Source organism: Jaculus jaculus, chromosome 1, assembly GCF_020740685.1.
Source record: "Jaculus jaculus isolate mJacJac1 chromosome 1, mJacJac1.mat.Y.cur, whole genome shotgun sequence".
In the NCBI taxonomy this organism is placed as follows: Eukaryota; Metazoa; Chordata; class Mammalia; order Rodentia; family Dipodidae; genus Jaculus; species Jaculus jaculus.
In genome coordinates this window covers 152,507,608-152,534,040 of record NC_059102.1, presented here as the reverse complement: position 1 = coordinate 152,534,040, position 26,433 = coordinate 152,507,608, and the positions used below count along the sequence as shown (strand labels likewise).

Here is a 26,433-nt window from a genome sequence, read left to right as displayed (position 1 = left end):
AGAAGGAAAAGAGAGAGACAGGGCTGAAAGCACTCACAGATGCAATAGCTAAAAAAACTTGGAAAGACACATAAGCCTACATACATATTCAAGAGGTTGAATAAACTCTGAACAGAAACAACTCACAAGTATCCCAAACAAAACACAATAGAGTCACCTTCAGAAATATAAAAACAACAACCAAAATAAAACATTTTGGGGCTGGGCATGGTAGAGCACATCTTTAATCCCAGCACTCGGGAGGACAGGTAGGAGGATCACCATGAGTTCAAGGCCACCCTGAGACTACATAGTGAATTCCAGGTCAGCTTGAGCTAGAGTGAAACCCTACCTCAGAAAACTAAAAAATAAAATAAAATAAAATTCTTGGGCTGGAGAAATGGCTTAGCAGTTAAGGTGCTTGCCAGCAAAGCCAAAGGACTCAGGTTCAATTCCCCAGGACCCATGTAAAAGATGCACAAGGTGGCGCAAGCGTCTGGAGTTTGTTTGCAGTGGCTAGAGGCCCTAGTGTGCCCATTCTCTCCCCACCTCCCACTCGCCTTTTTCTCAAATAAATTAATTAATTAAATATTTTGAAAAAAAATAATCTTGGCAGTCATGGTAGCTCATGCCTTTAATCCCAGCACTTGGAGGCTGAGGTGGGGGATCAACATGAGTTCAAGGACAACCTGAACTAGAGTGAGACCCTGACTCAAAAAAAAAAAAAAAAAATCTCGAAAGCATACAGAGAAATACAATATCTTAGTGATAAAGAAAAGCATTTATAAATTTCCCTCCAGAAACCACAAGTGGCAATTTTTAGGGGCTGAAATAAAAGAACTGCCAACCCAGCAAAACTATGTTTTAGGAACGAAGGGAAATCAGAAGAGTTTCATATGCATGAGGGTCACGACAGTAAATACAATTTCCTTCTCTCTCTGAGTTCTGAGATGTGTTAAGTGACAGCATATTTGAATGTGGTTCTAAATATATGCAGAGGAAATAGTTAAAGCAATTATGATAAGCAAAGTATGGTAATGGGACTGCATGCAAGATTTCTGCCCATCCGGTGAACTGGTAAAATCCCACCTCCCAAGATTAGGACAAGTTTTGCATATATAATGCAACACTTCAAGCAGCCACTACAAAACCTGCAAGAAACACACTCAAAAGTACTGTAGAGAAACCAAAATAGAATCCTAAATTATGTGCAAGTAACACAAACAATGGCTGAAAATAAAGTTCAGACAGGGGAAAAAAAAAACAGCAGACTTAATATATCAACAATTATATCAAGTGGAAATGGTCTGAATAAACAAAATAAAAGACAAAACTGGCACAGTGGACTAAAAAAAGCAACCCAAATATATACTGTCTACCAAAAAAAAACCCTCATTTTAAATATAATGACATAGGGAGATTGAACATAAAAATAGATACTATTCAAAGAAAAGCAGAAGGAACTATATTCACATCAGAAAAAAAAAAAAAAAAAAAAAGCAGACTTCAGATCAAATAAAATTGCCAGAGACGCAGAGGGACACATATGAATGAAATCTCCCAAGACTCAGCGATTCTCGCCGTAGCTGTGCTGGTCTGTGTCATTTACGCTGTTGTAACAGAACACCTGAGACCCGCATCAACAAAGTTGCAATTGATAGACGTACTTCTCACAGTTCGGGACGATGAAGGTGCTGGCTAACTGGGTGTCTAGCAAGGGCCCCGGCTCTACATGGCACGTTGGTACAATCTCCAGAAGCCCAGAGTGCCCACACAGCCAACGATGGGGAAAGGAAACAGCCTGGCTAGCTCTCACCAGCCCTTTATTGGACACTAATTCCACCCATGAAGGTGGAGTCCTCACGGCCTAATGACGTAAAAATCTCACCTCTTGGGCCAGAGAGGTGGCCTAGTGGTTAAGGAGTTCGCATGCCAAGCCAAAGAATCCAAGTTCAACTCCCCAGTACCCTGATATGTCCATTCCTTCCCTCCCTCTCTCTCTCTCTCCCTCCCTTCCTCCCACCCTCTCTCTCTCTCTCTCTCTCTCTCTCTCCCTCTTTCTCTTGATTTCTCTCAAATAAATAAAGATCACACATCTTAATGCTGTTTCATAGGGGTTTAAGTTTAATATGTTTAATCAGACTCAAAATACAGACCATAACAATGTAGGTGCCAATAAACAGAGCTGCAAAACATGTGAAGAGAAAAGTAACACTGAAGAGAGAAATATGAGTTTAAAATCAGAGTTGGAAAACCTACATTCTTCTCTCAACAATAAAGAGGATAAAAAGAAAACTAGCAAGGCTATAGAATAATGAAACAAATAGAAAACAATCCATAGTTGAGGAATACTCCACGTGACAGAATTATATACATTTTCAGCAGGGCATGGTGGTGCATGTCTTTAATTCCAGCGAGGCAGAGATAGGAGGATCACCACAAGTTCAACTCCAGATGCTTGTGCCACCTAGTGGGCATGTGCAACCTTGCACTTGCCTCACCTTTGTGCATCTGGCTAAGTTGAACATGGGTCCTTAGGCTTTGCAGGCAAGCACCTTAAACGTCATCTCTCCAACACCCCCCCCCAAAAAAATGTGAACAAAGTTAAAAATCTGAAATTCAGCTGGGCATGGCAGTACATGCCTTTGATCCCAGCACTCAGGAGGCAGAAGTAGGAGAATCACTGTGAGTTCGAGGCCAGCCTTGGACTACAGAATGAGTTACAGGTCAGCAGGGCCAGAGTGAGACCTTCCCTCGAAATTTAAAAAAAAAAACAAAAACAAACTGAAATTCAAAAGCCAGGCATGGTAGCAGCACATGTCTTTAATCCCAGCACTTGGGAGGCAGAAGTAGGAGGATCATCAAGAGTTCAATACCACCCTGAGACTACACAGTAAATTCCAGGTCAGCCTGGACCAGAGTGAAGCCCTTCCTTGAAAAACTAAAAAAAAAAAATAAAAAAAAAAAAACCACCCTGAAATTCTATCTACTGGGTGTGGTCTTGACACAATGGAATCAAAATGAGAAATCTGCAGATACTTGGAAATCTGACACACAGGTGATAGAGAAAAATACAAGGAAAAGTTCACAACACAGAGAATAAACTGACAATACATGTTGAAATGAATGGCTTGCAGTTAAAGCAGTACTAAGAGGTAATTTTATAGCATAACATACAAACATCAGAAAAGAGGAAATGGGAGCTGAAGAGATCTTTCAGTGGTTACAGGCACTTGTTTACAAAGCCTGATGGCCCAGGTTTGGTTCCCCAGTACCCATGTAAAGCCAGATACACAAAATGGTACATGTGTCTGGAGTTCATTTGCAGTGGTTGGAGGCCCTGGAACACCCACATACATATTCTCTCTCTCTCTCTCTCTTTCTCTGTCCTCTGACAAATAAATTAGTTAATTAAATTTTTTTTTTGAAAAACCAAAAAGAAAAAAGAGAGAGAAAAATAAGAAAGCCAGAGATATTGGTGCACACCTTTAATCCCAGCACTCAGGAGGCAGAGGTAGGAGGAGCACTGTGAGTTCAAGGCCAGCCTGAGACTACAGAGTGAATTCTAGGTCAGCCTGAGCAAGAGCAAGACCCTACCTCAAAAAGAAAGGAAGGGAGCTGGAGAGATGGCTTAGCGGTTAAGCGCTTGCCTGTGAAGCCTAAGGACCCCGGTTCGAGGCTCGGTTCCCCAGGTCCCACGTTAGCCAGATGCACAAGGGGGCGCACGTGTCTGGAGTTCGTTTACAGAGGCTGGAAGCCCTGGCGCGCCCATTCTCTCTCTCTCTCCCTCTATCTGTCTTTCTCTCTGTGTCTGTTGCTCTCAAATAAATAAATAAAAATTAAAAAAAAAAAAGAAAGGAAGGAAGGAAGGAAGGAGGGAGGGAGGGAGGGAAGGAAGGAAGGAAAGAAGGAAGGAAGGAAGGAAGGGAGGAAAAGCCGGGCATGGTGGTGCATGCCTTTACTCCCAGCACTTGGGAGGCAAATAAGTAGGATTACTGTGAGTTTAAGGCCACCCTGAGACTACATAGTGAATTCCAGCCTGGGCTAGGGAAAGACCCTACTTCGGAAAACCAAAAAAAAAGTAAAGAGTGGCTCAGAGATTTTTTTTTTTTCTTTTGTTTTCTTTTGTTTTTCAAGGTAGGGTCTCACTCTGGCTCAGGCTGACCTGGAATTCACTATGTAGTCTCAGGATGGCCTTGAACTCTCGGTGATCCTCCTACCTCTGCCTCCCGAGTGCTGGGATTAAAGGCGTGCGCCACCACGCCCGGCCAGAGATTTTTTTTAATTGCTTGCTTTCAAAGCCTGCCATCCCAGGTTCAATTCCCAGCTACCTGCATAAAAGATGGCTGGGCATTATTCATCTGCAGCAGCAAGAGATCCTGAAGCAACCACACACAATGGCAATAAATAAGTAACATTTTAGAAAAACAAAAAAGAGGAAATGTCTCAAGTCATCAGCCTAATCTCTCCTTGCAAGGTTGTAGGAAAAAAGTGAAACTAAAAGCAAACAAAATAAAGCAAATAATTTAAGGGCAGAAGTAAATAAGCAAGTAAAAAATCTAAAACTACGTTATTTATAAGTTGCATTCATGTACATAATGTATTTTGATCACAGTCCTGTCTATTAACTTCTTTTACTCCTCCTCCACTGCCCCTTCCACTAAACAACTTTCCAACTAGGCCCTCTTTTTTTTTTGGTTTCTCAAGGTAGGGTTTCACTCTAGCTCAGGCTGACCTGGAATTCACTATACAGTCTCAGGGTGGCCTCGAACTCACTGCAATCCTCCTACCTCTGACTCCCGAGTGTCAGGATTAAAGGCATGCGCCACCACACCCTGCTCCTCTTCTTTTTTGATTTTTTTTAAAATTTTTTTTGCTTTCTTCCATTATCCACAATTTTTTAAAGCAGTGCTGATTCTTTGAAAAGAGCAATAAAATCAGCAAACTTGTAGCAAAAAACTGAAGACAGGGCTGGAGAGGCGGCTTAGCGGTTAAGGTGCTTGCCTGCAAAGCTTAGCAACTCAAGTTCAATTCCCCAGAACCCACATAAAAGGATGCACAAAGTGGCACATGTATCTGGAATTCCTTTGCAGCAGCTAGAGTCCCTGGCATGCCTATTCTTTTTGTCTGGCTCTCTTCTATCTCTCTCTACTTGCAAATAAATAGGTTTTTTTTGTTTTTGTTTTTGTTTTTTTTACAAATGACAAGACAAAAAAGGGGTGCTGGAGAGATGGCTTAGCAGTTAAAGAACTTGTCTGCAAAGCCTAAGGAGCCAGGTTTGATGCCCCAGGACCCATATAAACCAGATGCACAAGGTGGCGTATGTGTCTAGAATTCATCTGCAGTGGCTACAGGCCCTGGCATACCCATTCTCTCCCTTCTCCCTCCTTCTCCCTCTCCCTCTCTCTCTCTCTCTCTGTCTCTCTCTCTTTCCTTCTTCTATTTCTCTCAAATAAATTTAAAAAAAATTTTTTAACAGGAAAGACACAAATCACCAACACAGAGATGAACGGATGAATGAATCAATCAGTGCATATCGTTCCAAACCTTTCAGACCTCAAAAGGGCCAGACTCCCTATATAACCCTCCACACATAAATCTGAGACCTTGGACTAAATGGATCCCTTCCAGAAAAGTGAAAGCTATTATAAATCACCCAGTACGAAGCAGCTAATTTGAATATCCCCATGACAATGAAGGAAATTGACTCTTGAATTTTTCAAACGCTCAAAAAAAGAAATCCCCAGTATTAGGGACAGATTCATTCCAGAATTCTACTGAACATCTAAAGAGAACTCCATTTCTAGACAATGCTTTCTAAAAAACAGAACATTTGCAAATTTACTTCATAAGGTATCACTCTAAGAGCAAAATCAGACAAAGACAATATGAAAACAAAAACAAAGGCTGGAGGGCTGGAGAGATGGCTTAGTAGTGAAGGTGTTTACCTACAAAGCCAAAGGACCCAGGTTCAGTTCCCCAGGACCCATGTAAGCCAGATGGGCAAGGGGCACCTCCATCGGAGTTCGTTTGCAGCAGCAGCTACAAGCCCTGGTGCACCTATTCTCTCTCTATCTCTCTCACTCTGTGCTTGCAGATACATAAATAAAAATGTAAGAAATCAAAAATAAAAGAGAAAGGTAGATGCTTTTGTCCAGGGTGCTTTGCCATCTGTGAACCTAGCCTGTGAAGTTTCTGTTCGTATACTCATGTTCTATTTAGGTTGCTTGATACTGACGTCCACTATCGTTGGTCACTAGGAAACACAATGGTGTACCATCACTGCCTGTGAGAACAGGTAAAGAAAAGTGTGGTGGTTTGATTCAGGTGTCCCCCATAAACTTAGGTGTTCTGAATGCTAGGTTCCCAGCTGATGGACATTTGGGAATTAACGCCTCCTGGAGGGAGTGTGTTGTTGGGGGCCGGCTTATGGGTATTAAAGCCAGTTTCCCTTGCCAGTGTTTGGCACACCCTCCTGTTGCTGTGGTCCACCTTATGTTGGCCAGGGGGTGATGTCAACCCTCTGCTCATGCCATCATTTTCCCCTGCCATCGTGGAGCTTCCCCTCAAGCCTGTAAGCCAAAATAAATCTCTTTTTCCCAGAAGCTGCTCTTAGTTGGGTGATTTCTACCAGCAATGCGAACCAGACTGCAACAAAAAAGTAATGCTGGAACTCTGCACGCTTCTAGTGAGAACGCTGTGTATGGCAAGGATAGATCCATTCAGAATTAGTTTCGTAGTTTCTTTTTTTTGCTGTTGTTTATTTTTATTTATTTATTTATTTGAGAGCAACAGATGACAGAAAGAGAAAGAGGAAGAGAGAGGGAGGAACAGCTTCATAGTTTCTTTAAAAAACTGAACATGGAGTCATGATATAGCCTGATTATTATATTCTTTGTCATCAGTTCTAGAGAAATAAAGACTCATGAGCCAGGCGTGGTGGCGCATACCTTTAATCCCAGCACTTGGGAGGCTGTGATAGGGGAATCGCTATGAGTGTGAGGCCAGCCTGGAGCTACAGAGTGAGTCAGGTCAGCCTGGGCTAGAGTAAGACCCTGCCTTGAAAAAAACAAAAGACTTGGTGTTCACATAAACTTGTACTGAAAGGTGCAGAAAAAGTTTATTCACATTATTTCAAAAGCTGAAAGAAAGAGCTGGATAGGGCTGGAGAGATGGCTTAGCGGTTAAGCGCTTGCCTGTGAAGCCTAAGGACCCCGGTTCGAGGCTCGGTTCCCCAGGTCCCACGTTAGCCAGATGCACAAGGGGGCGCACGCGTCTGGAGTTCGTTTGCAGAGGCTGGAAGCCCTGGCGCGCCCATTCTCTCTCTCTCCCTCTATCTGTCTTTCTCTCTGTGTCTGTCGCTCTCAAATAAATAAATAAATAATTTTAAAAAAAAAAAAGGGCTGGATAAATGGCTTCGTGGTTAAGGCACTTGCCTGCGAAGCCTAAGGACCCAGGTTCAATTCGCCAGGTCCCACATAAGCCAGATGCACATGGTGGCACATGCATCTGGAGTTCATTTGCAGCGGCCAGAGGCCCTGGTGTGCCCATTCTCACTCACTCACACACACTCTCTTCCCCACCTATCTCTCTGTTTCCAATAAATAAATTTTAAAAAGTAAATCTTTTAAAAAAAAAAAAAAAAAAAGGCTGAGGGCTGGAGATGGCTTAGCGGTTAAGCACTTGCCTGTGAAGCCTAAGGACCCTGGTTCGAGGCTCAATTCCCCAGGACCCAGGTTAGCCACATGCACAAGGGGGTGTACGCGTCTGGAGTTCACATAAGGGCTGGAGGCCCTGGTGCACCCATTCGCTCTGTCTCTCTCCCCCCTTCTTTCTCTCTCTGTCTGTCGCTCTCAAATAAATAAAAATGAACAACAACAACAAAAAGGCTGAAAGAAGATCAGATGTCTTGTCACAAGTAGATGGTTATACAGGCCGGCACATTGCAACCATACTATATAGATGTTCCTGTGAACAATGAGTTCATTGGGGTTACTTTACATGAGTATGGGCAGTTTAAAGGTAGCTGCACCACCAGGAAGTCCCCTGGGCAATTTATGGGCAGCTTTACTACACAGTAACTGTTAGCCTCTTATGTAACTGAAGGGATGGAGGGGCCCTGTGAGCCTGCCTCTTCCTCCAAGGAGTTACTAGACCCAATCTCTTGAGGGGTCTCACATGGTTCATCAAAATGGCCATGGTCCAGTGGCTAATGCTACTATAATATGAGGGGAAATAAAGATGTATCAGAATAAAAAAGGGCCAGGTGTGGTGGCTCATGCCCTTAATCCTAGCACTCGGGAGGCAGACGTAGGAGGATCACTGTGAGTTTGAAGCCACCCTGAGACTACATAGTGAATTCCAGGTTAGCCTGAGCTGTAGTGAAACTCTACCTCAAAAAACCAGAAAAAAAAAAAAAGGGTTATCCATGTGGACAACTATTATCCTTAACAAACTGCCTGATATTCCACACTTTAACAGCCACCAACAACATAAAGACACAGCTTAGAGCTGGGCGTGGTGGCGCACACCTTTAATCCTAGCGCTCGGGAGGCAGAGATAGGAGGATCACCATGAGTTTGATGCCACCCTGAGACTACATAGTCAATTCCAGATCAGCCTGGACTAGAGTGAGAACCTACCTCGAAAAACCAAAAAATAAAAAAATAAAAGATCACAGCTCATAGAAGTTCACATGACCATTAGCTTCTTAGCCACAAAGCATGGTTTTTAAGATACCTACCTTCAGATTTTTGGGGTCTTGTCTCATTTCTAGCCAAGGCTGACCTGGAACTCACTCTGTACCTCACACTGGCCTCAATCTCATAGAGATCATCCTTGCCTCAACCCAACTCAACCAACACTGGCTAACAAAGCATTTTTAATTAATTATTTATTTATTTATTTAAGAGAGAGGCAGATAGAGAGATAGACAATGAGCATGCCAGGGCCTCTAGCCACTGCAAACGAACTCAAGATGCATGAGCCACCTTGTGCATTTGGCTTATGTGGGTGGGTAGTGGGGAAACAAACCTGGGTCCTTGGGCTTTGCAGGCAAGTGCCTTAACCTCTAAGCCATATTTCCAAGCCTAACAAAGCTTTTTTAAAGTAAAGGATGTACACATTTTAGATATAAGGATATTGCATACTTCATAGAGTATGGTATAGTATATTGTATAACTATTTTATTTTATTATTTATTTTTTTTTTGAGAGAGGGAAAGAGGCACAGAGAGAGAGAGAGAATGGGTGTACAGGGCCTCCATCCACTGCAAATGAACTCCAGATGCATGCGCCACCTTGTGCATCTGGCTTACGTGGGTCCTGGAGAACTGAACTGAGGTCCTTTGGCTTTGCAGGCAAGTGTCTTAACCACTAAGCCATCTCTCCAGCCATGGTATAATTTTTTTTTTGTTTTTTTTTTGTTTGTTTGTTTGTTTTTTCGAGGTAGGGGCTCACTCTAGCCCAGGCTGACCTGGAATTCACTATGGAGTCTCAGGGTGTCCTCAAACTCACGGCAATCCTCCTACCCCTACACCTCCCGAGTGCTGGGATTAAAGATGTGTGCCACCACGCCCGGCTTTTGTATAGCTTTTATATGTACTATGACAGCAGAAAAATCATGGCTTGCTTTATTGCAAAATTCACTGTATTGTAGTGGATCTTTGAGGCATGCCTGAACTTAGCACTAGAAAGAAGCAAAATTGCTACGGCCACACCAGCAATCTCAGTCCATCGTCAGAGAATTATGCTGAGTGAAAGAAGCAAATCTGACGGCAGGTATCACTGATGTAATAATCTTTCTTTCTTTCTCTCGTATTTTATGAGAGAGAAAGAATTGCCATATCAGGGCCTCCAGCCACAGAAATCAAACTCCAGACACATGCACCATCTTGTGCGCATGTGCAACCTTGTGTCTGGCTTATGAGAGATATAGAGAGTTGAATACAGTTCCTTAGGTTTTGAAGGCAAGCACCTTAACCACTAAGCCATCTCTCCAGCCCTCTTTTTTTTTTTTTCTTTTTAAGTGTTATGAGAATTGGACTCAGTTCCTCATGCTTAGAAAGCAAGCGTGTTACCAACTGAGCAATCTCCCTAGCCCCATGTGATATTCTTGAAATGACAAATTTTCAGAAATACAGAATAGATTAGTGGTTTCCAGGGGTGAAGATGGAGGAAGTGAATGTGGGATCTTCCTGGCACAACTTGACGTCACCTCAGTGTCCTGGCCGTGTTGTCTTCCAGCTTTGTAAGACATTGTCACTGGGGAAGGTTGGGGAAAGATGCGTTGCGCCTCCTGTCCTACTTACCACGGCTGCACACTATGAATCTGCAATTAGCTCAAAATTAAAATTTTACTTTTAAAAAGAGGTAGTGTTAATGTCAGCATCTGGCTCATATGCATTGTGTAATCACTATATTAAAACTCACCAGAGCCTGTCCCCATTTTCTTCGTGGTTCGGAGCTCTCAGTGGCCAATCCACTGCTCCCACATGGCCCGCAGGCTTGGAGCAAAAGGGCTCTTGGAGAGATGGCAGTTAGGGAAGGAGGCTTGCAGGGACAGGAGGGTGACACATGTCCATGCTCCCCATACGCCTGGCTCTGGGCCAGGCAGCAGAGCCTCTAATCCTTCCTGGGTGTGGCAGAGACCTGTGCGTCTGGGTTAACATATCAACCACCTCCCAGTGAAAACCTCTGGCTCCTCCCCACCACTGATTAGGCTGGCAAGCAGAAAGGCACCTCTGGCCTCCTGCCCACCAGGAGGTCATCCCCACCCCAGGCACTGTACTAAGGATCTGAGACAGCAAGTGCTGGGGAGAGTTGGAGCCAGGCTCCCTCAAGGATTCTACCTCAGACTATGTCCAGGGGACTTCCATCCATCCTCCCCGCCCTCCCCTTGGCCCCTTCTGGATGCTGTGTGTTGTCAGGTCCAGAGGCTGATGGAAGGGTCTGTGAAGAAGCATCTCAGGGGAGGCCCAGAACAGGGAAGGGATACCAAGTCTGGGATATAAGGAGTCACCAGGGGCTGGAGAGGTGGCTTAGTGGTTAAGGCAGTTCGTTGCCTGTGAAGCTTAAGGACCCAGGTTTGTTTCTCCAGGTCCCACATAAGCCACAAAAAAAAGGCGGTGCATGTGTCTGGAGTTCATTTGCAGCGGCTAGAGGACCTGGTGCACCCATATTCTCCCTCTCTCTCTCTCTCTCTCTTTCTCCTCAAATTTTTGTTGTTGTTTTTGTTTTGTTTTTCAAGGTAGGGTCTCACTCTAGCTCAGGCTGACCTGGAATTCACTATGTAGTCTCAGGGTGGCCTTGAATTCACGGTGATCCTCCTACCTCTGCCTCGCGAGTGCTGGGAGTAAAGGCATGCGCCACCACACCCAGCTTCATCTCAAATTCAAAAAAAAAATGTTTAAAAGGCTAGGAGCCAGAAAGTGCTGGGGTCAAGGTGCTACATCCCACCCACCTTATCACCCTGCCTGTGTCCACCATGAGTTCATGAGTTTAAGCTTCCAGCTTCCAAAACTAAAGGGAACACAGTTCTGCTGTCACAGCATTGCAATAGCACCCCACATACATACACAGCCCTGGACTGGGGGGAGGGGAGAGATGAATGTACCATCTCTTGAGGACTGAGGCCAGCTGTAGAAAAGAGGGTGGAGAAAAGACCCAGACCTCCCATCAAGTGGGGTCCAACAGTGCATTCCAGGGCCAGCACGGTCAACCAGGAATGGCCGCTCCTTCCCAGAGGGCTTCTGTATTCCGGGGGAGCCAGGGATCTCTGTGATAGTACGATGGGGGTTCGTAGGCCTGGAAAAAGGGGGTTCTTGATGGGATAGCAGTCAGGGAAAGGGACTTGCAGGGATGAGGCTGATGATGGAGGGAGCTGCTGGGTGGCCTCCTGGGAATCTGTGTTCTAGAAACATCTGGCTGGCTAAGAGCTGTAGTGGGGAGCATATCAAAAGCAGACGAAGCTGTAAAGATGGCATGGGGGAGGGCTGGGTGACAGGACTATGAAGAACCTGCCCCACCAACCCTAGAGGCCTCCTGACTGGGGAGTCAGACTGTGATGGGCACCTGTTTGTCACCAGTCCGTAGTCCAGGGACAGGCTCTGGGCCTAGTAACAGGAGAAGCCATTAGCAAGCATTCTCACTTCACGGTGAATCGCAGCTCTGGGCTCCGGTGTGAAGGAGGTGAGGAGCAGGAAGGGGGTAGCTGTGGCCAGAAGGCTTCCACCCACATGCCAGGGGTGAACATAAACTCCTACAATGTCACGGAGCACAGAATTCAGTACCGCATCCAACTGGCCAAACCGCACAGCACACCGCTGACCAGGAGCACAGGGTGCCACGCACATCCTCTGGTATTCGAGTTCCTCGGCCTGAGCCCATGGAAGAAGTGCCAACTAGGACGGCGCAGCCAAGCCAGGAGCACAGCAAGGCTAGGGAATCAGTCAGGCAGAGACCAGGTGGAACGCGTAAGGAGTCTCTTGAGACTTCTAGAATTCACATGAATGTCCCCACCTCCTAAATGGTGACACTAATTTACAGCCGCATCTCAGAACCCTGGCCAGCCACGGGCGCACAGTGGGAAAGAATCCACGGACCCACATGTATTAGAACATGGGGTTGAACCATGCCATCTGTTTTTGTTTTTGTTTTGTTTTGTTTTTTTTTGTTCCTCTGTCTGACAGCTGTTGGCCTCTTATGTGCCAGGCCCTTGCTGGGTACTGTGGGACTCAGTCCCTGACCCTAGGCCTCTTGTTCATGGATCACAGCAGGGGTCTGTCATGTTCTAGGTCTACTCTGTGCCCCAAGCCCTATCATCCTTTCAAGTGACCAGGGTAGGCTGTGGTCTGTCCCCTGGCTGGGCATAGGCACCAAGTGTGCCAGGTTTTGCAAATGCAGGGTCTTTTCTTTTTTTAAAAAATTTTTTTTGGTTTATTTTTATTTATTTATTTGAGAGCGACGGACAAAGAGGCAGGGAGAGAGAGAATGGGCGTGCCAGGGCTTCCAGCCACTGCAGACGAATTCCAGATGCATGCGCCCCCTTGTGCATCTGGCTAACGTGGGTCCTGGGGAATCGAGCCTTGAACCGGGGTCCTTAGGCTTCACAGGCAAGCGCTTAACCATTAAGCCATCTCTCCAGTCCCAGGCTCTTTTCTTACTGGAGATCTTACACTCTGATCTCCACGCTGCTCTGGTGAGGCCTAGAGGGCATGCACGTGAGAAACAGGCATGTCTGCCAGCTGGCTCCCTCAGGTGCTGGGGGCCAAGAAGCCCCTGAGTTTCCTTTTGAGTAATCTGGGAGGCCTTGGACACTGGACTTAGGAGAGTCTCAGCCTAAACTTCATCAAGGCCTGACGGTACAGCATACAAGAGGGACAAGTGAGCATGCATCCTAGAGCCCGGGACGGCCTGTTCTCTGTGCCCTAGCCTCACTTCCAACTTGGGTAGTATGTGGTGGATGGGGGCAACTGAACCCTGTGTCAGCCGAAGGTGTGGGCTGTCGGAGACCATGGATGCTCCCCACCTTGGATCAGTGGCTGGCGGGCTTCAGGAGCGTGTCTCACATACCCACTTGTTACCCCGCTCCAAGGGAGGCAGGCCTCTGAACCCCTGCTCTGTGTCGTGCCCAGCCTTGGGATTTTCATAGCAACCAGTGTAAGGTGGGACTACTTTCTACGACAGGTCTCTGGGCTCCTTGATCGCGAGAGACATAAGGACCTGGAGACCCTACAGATAGCAGGTAGGTCCAGAGCTTGAAGCTGCCTTAGCTGGGGAATTGGACCCTCTCCCGCCTCACACACAGGACTCCTGAGGAGCTCAAACCCCTGAATGCAAGTGAATGGCACTGGCCCCTAGGGAAGGCCTGGCTCTGCCCCTTGATCCAGGAGTGCAGAGACCTAAAGCAGAGGTAGTACGGGGAGGAAGGAGTCAGAGAAGAGACAGTGGGGAGTGAGCAGGATCCCCTATAAATACCCATGTGGGAGTGTGTGCCAAGGAGGGAGGCTGGGCTCCACCCACAAGGGAAGGGCATCCCTGAGGTTTTACATAATGAGCACAGGACCCCAGGCCTGTCCTCAGGGGCATAAGGCTAGTGGGCAGCCACTGTCAAGAGGGGTGTCTGAAATGTGGATACCAATCTTGGGACCTACAGGGCCACCACCACCCACCCAATGTGCACATTCACAGAGCAGTATTTGCAGGGCCGAAGCCTTGCTGTACAGGGGTGGGTCTCCTCATGCCTGTGTCTGGCAAGTTCTCCTCACACACCACAGGACCAGGGAGGGTTGCAGGGCCCCTTGGCAGGCCTGCCCTGAGTCTCCAAGGAGGCCCCATGGGTATGCCAGGGTACCGGACTCCTAGCCCCAGAGAGGGGACAAGGGCACTGCCCTCCACTACTGCACAGGTCACTTCTCAGAAGCAAGCCCCCACCCTATCAGTAGCAGCACAGCTGGAAGGCAGGAGGAAGTCTGGGTCTGCAGAGATTGACGGAGGAGAGGAAGGACAGTCCAGTAAACCCATGTGATCAACACCAGAGACCAGCCCTAGCAGGACCACATTTAGACATGGGGCTTTGGTCCACTGCTGGACACACACGAGGGTCCGCCCACACACCCACATGCACGTCACTGCCGCTCAGACAGCATCTCTTGTCCTGTATTCAAACACAGCATCTCCGAGTCACTCATGGAGAGACACAGTGTCCCCTGAGCACCTCCCTTGCCTGGTGGGAGATATGTCCATAGTGTCCATCTGTCGGTCTGTTCCTGGCTTCTCTGCACCTTCTCTCATCCAGGCCTCCACAGAACCCAGGAGCACCTGAACTGGGTCTCCATCCCCCATGCCTCAAAGGACAGGATGCAGCAGACACCAGAAGACACAGGCTGGGCCCAGGAGGCTTAGGGTCTGTGGTGGACGCAGGTTGGGACATGACTTTGAGCCTATTGCCCACCTCTCCTCCCCATGCGGCGGCCCAGCTGCCTCTCCTCTTCCCACAGGAGGCGAGTCCAGAGAGAAGAGCCTGAGCTCTAATTACATGTCCTGGAAAGGAATCCCAGTTTAATTTGGAGTAAAATGAGAAGCTGTGGTTGGAAATGTCCCCCGGGGAGCCACCTGCCTGAGCCAGGACACGTTTCTCTGAGTCCCCAAAGACCATTAAGGGATGCACCAGTCTGGGCAATAGCAGGGGTGTGGACTCCTTTAAATGTCACCAGGGGTGTCACCTGTGTGAGGAGCCTGGGAGAGAGGGGGCAGAGACAAGGGAGCATAGGAAGGATCGGTACCATGGAGGACACAGGAAGGGGAGCAGCCTGGTGAAGTGAGGACCAGACTTGGGAGGTGCCCTTTCAGGGTGCCTCTTGCACACCCTGAGACGTGGCCCCAAGGTCTCCACTTGGGCAGCTGCCATGTCTGGCTTCCACCTTCACTTTCGATTACATGCTCCTCCCTGTACCCAGTGTGACTCCAACCTGACTGCCCTGCACCCAAAGCCGGGGGCCTATGGCCTCCCTACATACTCTTCCCAGTCCACTGTGACCCCCCCCCTCCCATTATCAACCTCGCTGAAGCTGCCTCTCAGGGACCTCCCAACACCAGCAAAGGACATGCCCTCCATCCCACACACCTTCTGCCTCCACTACCTTGCAAGGGCAAGAGGGCTGTTCACTGTCCCTGGGAGGACCCAGCCTCCCGGAGGGCCGGAATCTCTGTTTAATCACCTGTGTGTCCTCAGAAACCTGAACCTGGTGGAAGACAACAGGTGCCCCCCAGCAAAGGCCTTCCAGGTGACGGAGGGAAGCAAGGACCAGATGGTGAGGGTGGCGCAGCCAGGAAAGAGGAAAGTCTGGAGTGCTGGGCCAGGGAGTTCTAGTGCGCCCACTCATTCGCTTACTCTCCTCGCCTAGCCGCCCCCCTCCTTGCTCTGTCCTACATTTGTCTCCTCCATCTCCTCGTTTCTCTCTCCTGCATCTCTTTTCTGTCTCCTATATCTCCTCACTCATCTTCGCACCACATCTCAGCCGACGCACTTGCTTCCAAATTCAGTGGGAACAGACAGTCTGTGAGGACTCCAGCCAGCTCTGCCACCTGAGCACACTCATGGGCAGCCCCCAGACATCCAGTCCCATTGGACAGGCCCGAATTGCCCAGGGCCCTGGACCTGCCTTCCCTTGAGGCTCCAGGGCGGGCCCATGGTTTGCATCAGTCCTTCCTGGACATGCCCACCGAGGCTCGAGCAGGTTGGTAAACTGGCCTCCACCCTCGGCCCACGCTGCCTCCTTCTTTCCCAGTTTGCGACAAAGCTCCCTATAGAATGAAGCTTGTGGTGTTCTTACCTCCACACATGTACAGCCCACCTCGGGCCCCATCATACATCTCCCTCCAGTGTCATCTCTGTGTAACAGAACTCCTTCCGGTGACTCCCAACGGCATGCAGACACTCCTGAGTCTCCAGCACCTCCTTGACCAGGGAGCCCATAGCTCTGGGCCCCCAGGTATTATAGTACTAGGCAGCTTCTCCATGTACCAAGTTCCTGAGGATCAGGTCTGGTCTCTGTTTTACCCTCAACCAGGACCTCGGCCACAGATCTTCCCAGAGACCAGGTAGCTCTTGTCCTAGAGACTTCAGGTGAGACCATGTGCCCGTGCTCTCCCTCTGCCCCAGCCAGGGGCCCTTACGCAAAGTCCACCCTGTGCACTGCTTACCCACCATCCCTCCAAGCTCAAGACCTTTCATTCACTCCTTCACATGGTGAAGGGATCCATTACAAGAGCGCCACACCCCTGCTGTGAGGCAGACCTACCCTGGCTGCAGATTTGGGGCTGGGGGTGGGAAGGCAGTAACAGCAGCACTCAAAAACACATCCGGGTATTGCGTGCTGAGGGAATGGGCTGGAAAGGCTGCCTGCATCTTCAGACACAGCCCACAGGCAGGTTCGTCTTCCACGTCCACACCACCTAGCAAGCATTGAGTATCTGTGTGATTCACAGGTTAGTGAGTGGAGAAGTAGCAGGAGAACAGCCTCAAGTGGTGAAAGATGTGACCAGAGGGGCAGGTAGACAGAAGGCGGATGGGCCACAGGGCGCACAGACGAGGATGGGCAGAACCGTGGCAAGGCAGAGCTTGCTTGCTTGCTGGCTGAGCCAGAATTGGCAACTCCTTCCCACCGCCTCCAGCTCGGGCTCGGGCCCTGCCATCGGGGCACCTCTGGACCATCAGGGCTCACCCCATTGTCCGGCACAAAAGGGTCCTAGAAGCCTGGCTCCCATCCATCCAGCCAGTTACAGGGCCATGAAACGAGCCCTTCTTCTGACACTGAGGCACAGTTCTGTCAAGGACCCAGCCACTTGGCCCCACCGCACCAAGAGACAGCAGTCTGGGTGGTCACCCATGGGGTGGTCTGATGGGGAACAGGTCTCAGTGAGGGGCCAGGCTCCCCTGAGCACAGACCCCGTACCCCATTCCACCAGCCTCATTGTCCAGAAGTTTCCAGCGTCTCTCATAAGCCTCATTATCCCAGAGAAACACTCGGAACCCTGCAGGCTAGGACACTGGGGCCCGTACCCCTGGGGCAGGTAACAATGGAGAGCCAAGGAGGAGGCAAGACAGCGGCGGGCATCCAGACTTGATTCTCTTAGGCCAAGGTGGGGCACAATCTCTCTTGAGCATCTTTCACAATCCACACACCAGCCTCCAAAGCAGAGAGGGACCCCAGGTGGCCACTAGAGACATGCCAGCCTTCACCAGGCAACAGGCCAGGGTGCTGTCTGCCTCACCCCTTTGAGTCTCCAGCTCTCTGAGCACCAATTAAATAAACCCTAATTAAAACAACAAAGTAACAAGAAAGCCCCACACCCCACACACCCTCTGCTATGGGGACCACAGCTCAGGAGAATTAAGGAAGGGCTCTTCCCTGGATTCTCCCTGCCCCCGCCACCCAACACCTTCTCTCCACACAGACACAGGTCCACGTGACCCTGTGCCCTGCAGGAGCATAAGAGCATCTCCTGGTATAGCACTGGGCCTGCATTTGTGGGTCCCCTTGGGACACAGATCACTCCCCCACCTGGGGGTTCCCCCAAAAGTCTATACCACCTCAGAGAATATGTTGCAGAGGGAGGAGCCTGAAACCATGACACCAGAGCCACCCCTCCTGCAAACACAGAGGGCAGAGACTATAGACCAGGGGGCTGAGATGAAAAGGGTGGGGGGGATAAAAGAAAAGGGAAGGGTAACGGGAAGGAGAGGTGGGAGACAAGAGAAGAAAAGACATGGGCTAGAGAGATGGCTTAGCGGTTAAGCGCTTGCCTGTGAAGCCTAAGGAACCTGGTTCAAGGCTTGATTCCCTGGAACCCACATTAGCCAGATGCACAAGGGGGACGCACATGTCTGGAGTTCTTCTGCAGTGGCTGGAGGCCCTGGCGCGCCCATTCTCTTTCCCTTCCTCCCTCTCTCTCTCTCTCTCTCTCTCTCTCTCTCTCTCGCTCTTGCTCTCGTTCTCGTTCTCACTCTCACTCTCAAATAAATAAATAAAGATAAAATTTTTAAAAAAGAGAAGAAAAGACAGTTATACAAGGAAGCAGAATGGGAGAAGTGGATCAACAGAAAATGGCTAAGACAGGAGAATGGGTGGAGGCATGGCTAGAAGGAGACAGATTCCTGCCTCCCCTTCAGGACTCAGGCCTTGGGTCCTTCACAGGAGTACTCACAGGAAGGTGCATGGCCCTGGGGGCCCCACCCTCTGCCTCTCCTATAATCAGGATTCTGTAAGATCTAGGGGCCAAGTAGGTGGGGTGGCTCTGGACTCCCTCCCTGCCTCCAGGAAGGAAGCCCATGCCAGCACCCTGGCAACACCCAGGGTTATGGTCCAGCCCCCCTTTCAATATTCATCAGCTTGGCCACTTCTCATTGGCCCCTCCTGGGTGCCTGGCCCAAGCTAGGCTCAGGAGACATTCTGAAAAATAAGATGACACTCTCTTGTCCTCGGAGAGTTGATCTTGAGGGAGAGAGAGCAGTAAACAGCTGTGGTGACTCCAGGATGCCCTAGGTAGAGGCCCTGGGTACCAGGAGCACTCAATCTACAGAGGCCACACTTTGTGCCACACCCCTGCCACTCCCCACGGACATCATCATGGAAGGCAGGTCTCTACAAGGCCACGTCTTCTAAACTCCATTTCAATTTCACTGCCACCTTACAGCAGGGAGCAGCCCACACAAGTGTGCAAAGTCCACTACGACACAGAAGGCAGACAGCCACCACCATGGGTGAAATGTTCTGGGCACACCAGACTAGCTTCCAGGGACCAAGCCTTCCTCCTCCTCCAGCCTCAACCCTGCAAACATCGTCTTCACAGCAAAAGCTCAAGCAGGGCAGGTAGGGAGAAAGACCTCAAGACTCTTGAGGGCCGGGCTAGAAAGATGACTTAGCGGTTAAGGCACTTGCTTGTGAAACCAAAGGACCCAGGCTCGATTCCCCAGGACCCACAGAAGCCTTTATGCACAAGGTGGCGCATGTGTCTGGAGTTCGTTTGCAGTGGCTAGAGACCCTGACACGCGCTCACTCTTTCTCTCTCTCCCCCTCATTCTCTCTCTCTCTCTCTCTCAAATAAATAAATAAAAATAAACATTTTACAAAAAGACTCTAAGGACCTTCCTCATATACAGGTAGCTGTGGAGACTCCAGCCCTACACGCAGAGCTTCGGATTAATTTCTTCCAACTCTCCATCTGCCCCGGGCCCCATCCACACACAGCCCCGTACACCAGGCTGCACTGGGTGGCAAACAGGCAGGAGACAGGCTGCAAACCTTGACAGGATGCTCTCACTTATAGTAGATCAGCTCCCGCCACAAGGCTCCAGGGCAGATAAGACTGCCATCCCTAGCCCAGGATGAAGCTTCTGGGACCTGGGCCAGGCACAGGCTCTGTGGGAACAGCTCCAGGCTCTCATCCTAGCCGTAGCCTCTGAGCCCAGCCCAGCAGCTCCCAACCTCACCTGCACCAGAGCAACACAAGAGAGGCCTATGGTGCCCAGCAGGCAGATGAAGCAATGAAGTCTCAGGGATGGCCGGCCGGCCAGCTTCCTGGAGCTCCTGGGCCATGGGGAATTGTCTGCTGGTCATTATGAGGAGGCAATAGCGGGAAGTGGTGAATGCACACGCTGACTAAGCACATTTCCAAGGCAAAATCTGGAACGCATGGCATACTCAGCCTCACACGGGGTATCAGGGAGCTCTCAAAGAGACATTCCAAGGAGCGCCCAGGCAGGCAAAGTTCAAATCCCAAGAGCTCCTTCCAAATCACAGAAAAGTGCGAACCCTCCCTTTCCCCAAGGATCCCCTCACCAGAAGACCCAGGCCACTTGCCAGTCACACCAGCCACAGCACCCGGTGGCCATCTCACTACTGGGGTCTTATAAGTAGGGACCTCCTAAGGACAGGCCACACTATGAGTCAGCCCCTTGGCAAAGCACAGCACAGACCCCGCTGGGGGAGAGTCACCCAGGGACAATCAGAGGCCTCCTTATACTCTATATCTCCAGCAGGGCACTGCAGCATGGACAGCTCTGCCACCCCAGCCCTGAGGCTGGCTACACATGCACACAGGTGCACCCAGGCCCTGCCTACCTACCCGGTGAGGACCACCACGAAGTCCATGACATTCCAGCCATTTCGAAGGTAGGAGCCCTTGTGGAAAACGAAGCCCAATGCGATGATCTTGATGCCCGCCTCGAAGCAAAAGATTCCGATGAAATAAGGCTCCGTGTCATCCTGAGGAGGAGCAAAGGACAGTGGTCACCTCTGTCCCTCAGCACAGTGGCTAGGCAGCAGAACCTTGCCTGATAGCCACAACCTACTGTCCCAAGGTTGACCCTGCCAAAAAACCCACAGGCTTTCCCAGCTGGCAATGCTATTACCCTGTAATAATCATCTGCATATGCCTCCTAATGGGACCCACCATTGTTGGCGTGACAACAGTGTCCTGGTCTTGCCTGGGATCCCTCGGGCACCATGCTGACATCTTAGCTTCTGCCACACTCACAAACTACCCAGGATCATCCCTACTGCAATCACGCAGGGGACCTTGCTCAGGGAGAGGACAAAAACAGAGATACTGCTCACTGGGCATGTATGTATTAACTTATATTGCTTATAGCAATCCTTCTAGTACCTTCTGCAGTCTTTGCTGTTCTAAGGACCCAAAAGCACAGAGACAGAGAAACTGCACCAGACACCAGAAGTAAACCCAGCAGCCACCTAAGTCTGACCCTGGGCTCTGGCCACCATACCACATTACCTGGATAAAGTCTGACCTCCCTAGACTTTGGCTAACACTTTTGCAAGCATTTAACACACCTGTTAGGGCAGAACATGCAAAGTTCTGGTAGGGAAAAGAAGAGACAAAGGAAAATCTCCGGAACTAAGGACAGTGGAGGGACAACATCTGTGAAGAACTGGGGGCAGGGTTACCTCACTGTCAGGCCAGATCAAAGGGCCCAGTAGTTGGCATGAGGCTGGGAGGTGGGAGCAAACACTCACTTGAGCCAAGGCTCAAGAAGTCTCCTAGAAGGAATGGCAACAGAGGTGTCCAGGGCTAGAGTCTGAGGAAAGGATTCCAACTGGAGAAAATAGTAGGGCGAAAGGAAGGAAGACAGGAATCCTAGAAAGATCCCTCACGACTTCACCTCAGCCAACAACTAAAGGGCATGGCGCTGGGGCAGGCCGTTTGGTGCTAAGCAAATGGCATAGAGCTTGTGTAGAAAGATGCCATATGCTGGAGCTGGGTGTGGTGGGACATGCCTTTACTCCCAGCACTCGGGAGGCAGACGTAGGAGGCTCACCATGAGTTCGAGGCCACCCTAAGACTACATAGTGAATTCCAGGTCAGCCTGGACTACTAGAGAGAGACCCTACCTCAAAAAAAAAAAAAAAAAAAAGCCACATGAGCTCATGTGTGGCAAACAACAGAGCACCATTTTCGGGGGGGGGGGGCGATAGCAGACAGTGTCTTGGGAAGCTGGACCAAGACAGCTGGACATGAAGGGTCAGCATGACTCAGACGCCCACACTCTGGAGCTGCAGCTTTAAGACAAGAAAGGGAAATGGAGAGGGAGACAGCTTCCAGAGCGCTCTCCCAAAGGTTGGCCCTCAGAACCACTCTGCCCTATACGAGAAGGCTGGGCAGCTGGCTTAGACACTTGCTCTGAAGAGATGCCAGGTAAGATGGGGTTACCAGCCCCAATAGCCTACACCTTCTTCCCAGGAACCTGGCAATCTAGGGCCCCCATGCCTTACTCACATCAGTGTGAAGCTGGGCACAATGGTGCACACCCTTAGTCCCAGCACTTGGGAGGCTAAGGTAGGAGGGTCACAATGAGTTCAAGGCCAGCCTGGGGCTACAGAGTGAGTTACAGATCAGCCTGGGCTATGAGACCCTACCTTAAAAACAAAAACACCCAAAACAAACAAACAAACAAAAAAAAAAACCATCAGTTTGGCCCTCCCTCTTTTGCCCTACAACACTGGGGAAAGCTGTTGGCACCTGAGAAGCCTGGGCAGCTGTGTCTATCATTGCCCAACGTCCCTGTCCTGCCATCTGATGCTGACTCATGACACGGATAAGGCCCCTATAGGAATACATGTACTTTTCTTGGCCTGAAGACTTCTGATCTAGTTTAGTTGAGAGGGTCCTCCTCCCAAAAGGAGGGGTTGCTGATCACAGACCAAACAGCTGGGCTGGGAAGGACAGAGCTTCACAAAAAGCTTATGGACAGAAAAGAAAAGAACAGGCCAGATGCCAGGACCACTAGCAAGGAGGCCCTACCCTATGCCCTCTGCCCACCTGACCCTGGCCCACACTCCTGGCACATGGTTGAGGGCTGATAGGTCTGTGTGTGTGTGAAAGGACTTGGGTGGTACTAGGCTGCAAATGAGGGGTTGGGGCGGCCCCAGAACATGGGTGGATGGAAGGCATAGTTCCCTAGATCCAGTCTGGCAAAAACTGGAAGGTCTCAACACCATCTAACCCCTGCCTGCCCCCCACACAGAAGCACCAGTGCCCATGACCACCTGTCTCCTGTCCAACCTGAGAGCCTGTGGGGGTCGGGCCTGCACACAGGACTAGGGTAAGCAGAGAGCTCTTCGGACCTCCAGGCTGGGCCAAGGGCAGGTATGTGTTGCTTGTTTTCCCAACAGCTTAGCCACTAGAAATATATCCTAACCCGCCACCACCAAAAGCAAACCTGCTACAGTGACACAGGAACTTCCACAGCTGGACACCAGACTAGTCCATGAGAGAATGCCGGACCCTGATCAGCACACACTGACATCCCTGAACTGCCCTCAGCCTGCTCTGGGTGCCTCTGGCCCTACCTGATATGCCCTGTCCCACTGGAGACTCTGTGTTTGAACCCTCAGGCTCACCCTCCTCTCTGGCCTCTGGGGCATGAGCTCACCACACAGGCAGAGCATTTGGAGGGCCTATGCTACCACAGATGCAGAGGAGCAGAGGAATTCCCCCATCAGGCAAGACCATAATTCACCTTCTGCCCCCACCAACTAAGCCCACTTGCCAACCCCTGACCCCCCAACAAGGCCTTCAGGTCCACGTGATCATCCTGAATGGCCAACGACTTAGTTTGTCTTGTTGTCCATCCAGCCATGGCCACCTCCAAGGCAACCTCACCAATTTCCTTTCACACCACCAGGACCAGAGACGGCTGGGCGGAAAGGGAGGCCACACCAGAGCTCAGCAGGGTGCCAGGGCCCAGACTAAGCACAGCTTTATCTGAACTGAAGCCAGTGACACGACTAGGGTGGAAGGAAGATGGTGCAGCCTCTTCTCCTTGGAGACCTCGGTCACCAAAGCCCCTCTCCTGACCCTTCCTCTTGCTTTCCTTTCTCTGCTCTGTAAGGTGTCATCGTCCCGCAGCCCATGTCCAGCACCTACTGAACTCAGACAAAACAGCAGCAGGAGAAGAGCTGCAGTCATACCCTTGCCTGGGAAGCAGTGATGTCCCCAGGAACATCAACTTCACCCTGACCTCCCTCCAGGGTCCAGCAAGCTGACCTTCAACCCTGCTTCCTGCGCTGCATAGGGGCCATGGTCCCAGAGGCCTGGCACCTGATTCAGAGGGAATGCCAAGGAAGCTTGGAAGAGTCTGGAGAGCTATAGCTATGGACTCACAGTTATTTGGGAAGGAGTGCTTCCCTAGAGAGCCCTGGAGAAAGTGTGGTCAACAGGGCCACCCACACCACCTGACATTCTTGTCTTCACCATTAGGAATGTCTTTCTTCCCCCACCCCTACCACCCCCAGGTCTAGAGCTGGATCTAAATCAAGGCCAGCACAGCTTATCTAGATGGCCATTTGGGGGCGTAGGAATGACTGAAGGCACAAGGAAGACCAGCTGACAGCTACCCTGGCCTCTTATCACCCCTGTTTCCCTGCCCTGGAGAAAGGAGTCAGAGAGAAACCCCTCAGCTGTAGGAGAGGGCACTGCCCAGCTTAGGCACCACCTGACAAGCAGTCATCCCCTTGGTCTAAGGTCCGCAGACCCTTGGCCAGCACTCACCAGGCGCTCGGACATGGGCGTCTTGTCCCCGTCAGGGAGGTGCTGCTCCAGGGCCAGCACGATACAGTTGGCGATGATGGTGGCCAGGATCATGTACTCGAAGGGAGTGAGTGAGTTAAGGACTGGCCAGGAAGTGCCACAGCGGCAGTGAGGCAGAGGGCAGCGCAGTGCAGCAGCCTGGGCTGAGGATGGCTGGCCGACGCCCACCCTCCCCCCTCCCCTCAACTAGAACCAGTCTTCAGCGCTCCCCGCCCCCATCCTGGGGACAGCCGCGAGGCGGGGCCTCTGCAGTTGCCCAGCCCCTCAGCTTGTCCCGGCACCGTCAGCACCGTGGACAGAGGCTCCACCCGGCTGACCCGCGCCTCCAAGAGAGGATGCCCAGTGCCCCCCAGCACAGCAGGAGAGGACCCCGCGCAAGCGCACATCCTACCTAAAGACATGCACCCACATGTACCTACAGCGGCACGTGAACATACATGTACCGAGAATGCCCGAACACACGCACGCGCAGCACCGGCTCCAGTGATATCCGCGCGCGCGCGCGCACACACACACACACACACACACACTCACACACACACTCACACACGCACGCACGCAGGCACCTGCAGCCAGCACGCGCACAGGCCCGCGTCCGCCGGATGCTCACACCTGCAGAGACCCGGATTCGCCCTCCGCTGTCCTCCGAGACGGTCGCGCGCTGTGCACCCCGACCAGGCTCCCCAAGACCAAGTGCGCGAAAGGGACAAGCTCCAAGGCAAGAGGGGCTCCGCCCAGCGTGCACCCGACCCCGCACGGCCTCCACGGCCACACACGCGCACACTAGGGACCACGCACACACGCCCTCGGAGACCTCCCGAGAGAGGCCCCGCCCCGCCCCTCCTCGCAAGACCGTGGGGGTCCCCGACGCGCCTCTCCCGGGTCGCACCCCCCTCCCGACCCGGGAAAGATGGCCACTGGGCGCCGCCGCCCAGGCACCCGCCGCCCCTCCCCGACCTCGCCAGCCCCCGCCCGTCCTACCACCACCACCGCCACCATCCCCATACCCATCCCCAAGACCGTCAGGATATGGCCACTCGGTGATGCGCTTGGCGTATTTGCGGACGACGTTGTCCTCGCTGAAGACGAAGAGCGAGCGGTTGACGGTGAAGCAGTTCTGCTTGACCGGAATAGGGTTGTACAGAGCCATGGTCCGCGCGCGCTGCGCGATGGACTGCTTGTACAGGACCCTCTGGCCCGGCGGCAGACCCCCGGGGCCCGGGCCACCCGCCCCGCCGGCCCCGCCGCCCCGCGCCCGTTCCCCGCCGCCGGTGCCCCCATAGCGGCCGCCCAGCTCGTCCCCGAAGCGGACCATGGCTCCCGGGAGCCGCGCGCATCCCCGGCCCTGCAGCCCGGCAGGGAGGGCGCGGCGCGCCAGGGGCTCGGAGCGGAGCCGCCGAAAGCCGCCCGCGCCGCCCCGACCTCGCCCGCCGGCCGCCGCCGCACCCGAGCCGCGGCCCCGCGCCACGCCCTATAAGGGGCCGGTCACGCGGTGGAGCCCGGCCAATCCGCGTCGGTCCCGCCCAGGGGCTCCACAGGCTCCGCCCTCTCGCGGCCACCCCCGCCTAGGGACGCGCTGGCCCTCGGGGGAGCGCCTGGCTGCGTGCGCCCCTGTTCCGTGCGCCACGATGTCAGCGCCTGTCCCCTGTCGTCCAGTTCGCCCGCCACCCTGGCCCCGCCCGGGCAGCAATCGGACTTACCGCACCCGAGCGTACCCTCCTTCCCCGGGGAGGCGTCGTGGGCGTCCAGACGCTGCGGCCGGAAGAGGGAGGGTCGCGCCCAGTCCCCACTGGCGTCCACACCCCGGCCCTTCCCTTGCTTTGACATCCTTCCAGCGCTGCTTTGA

General features: G+C 51.4%; 1 protein-coding gene across 10 annotated transcripts in view; it reads right to left on the bottom strand.

Annotated features, from left to right (window-relative positions):
* Cacna1b (calcium voltage-gated channel subunit alpha1 B) overlaps nucleotides 1-25,902 on the bottom strand; it is a 200,632-nt gene extending 174,730 nt beyond the window's left edge. For all 10 annotated transcript variants that reach the window (XM_045146210.1, XM_045146214.1, XM_045146223.1 and 7 more), the window contains exons 1-3: nucleotides 25,619-25,902; nucleotides 24,549-24,654; nucleotides 20,607-20,746 (exon numbers count right to left, since the gene is read on the bottom strand). In XM_045146210.1, the coding sequence (XP_045002145.1) occupies nucleotides 20,607-20,746; nucleotides 24,549-24,654; nucleotides 25,619-25,902 (530 nt within the window). The remainder of the gene's footprint in view (nucleotides 1-20,606; nucleotides 20,747-24,548; nucleotides 24,655-25,618) is intronic.
* Between the last annotated feature and the right edge of the window lie 531 nt (nucleotides 25,903-26,433).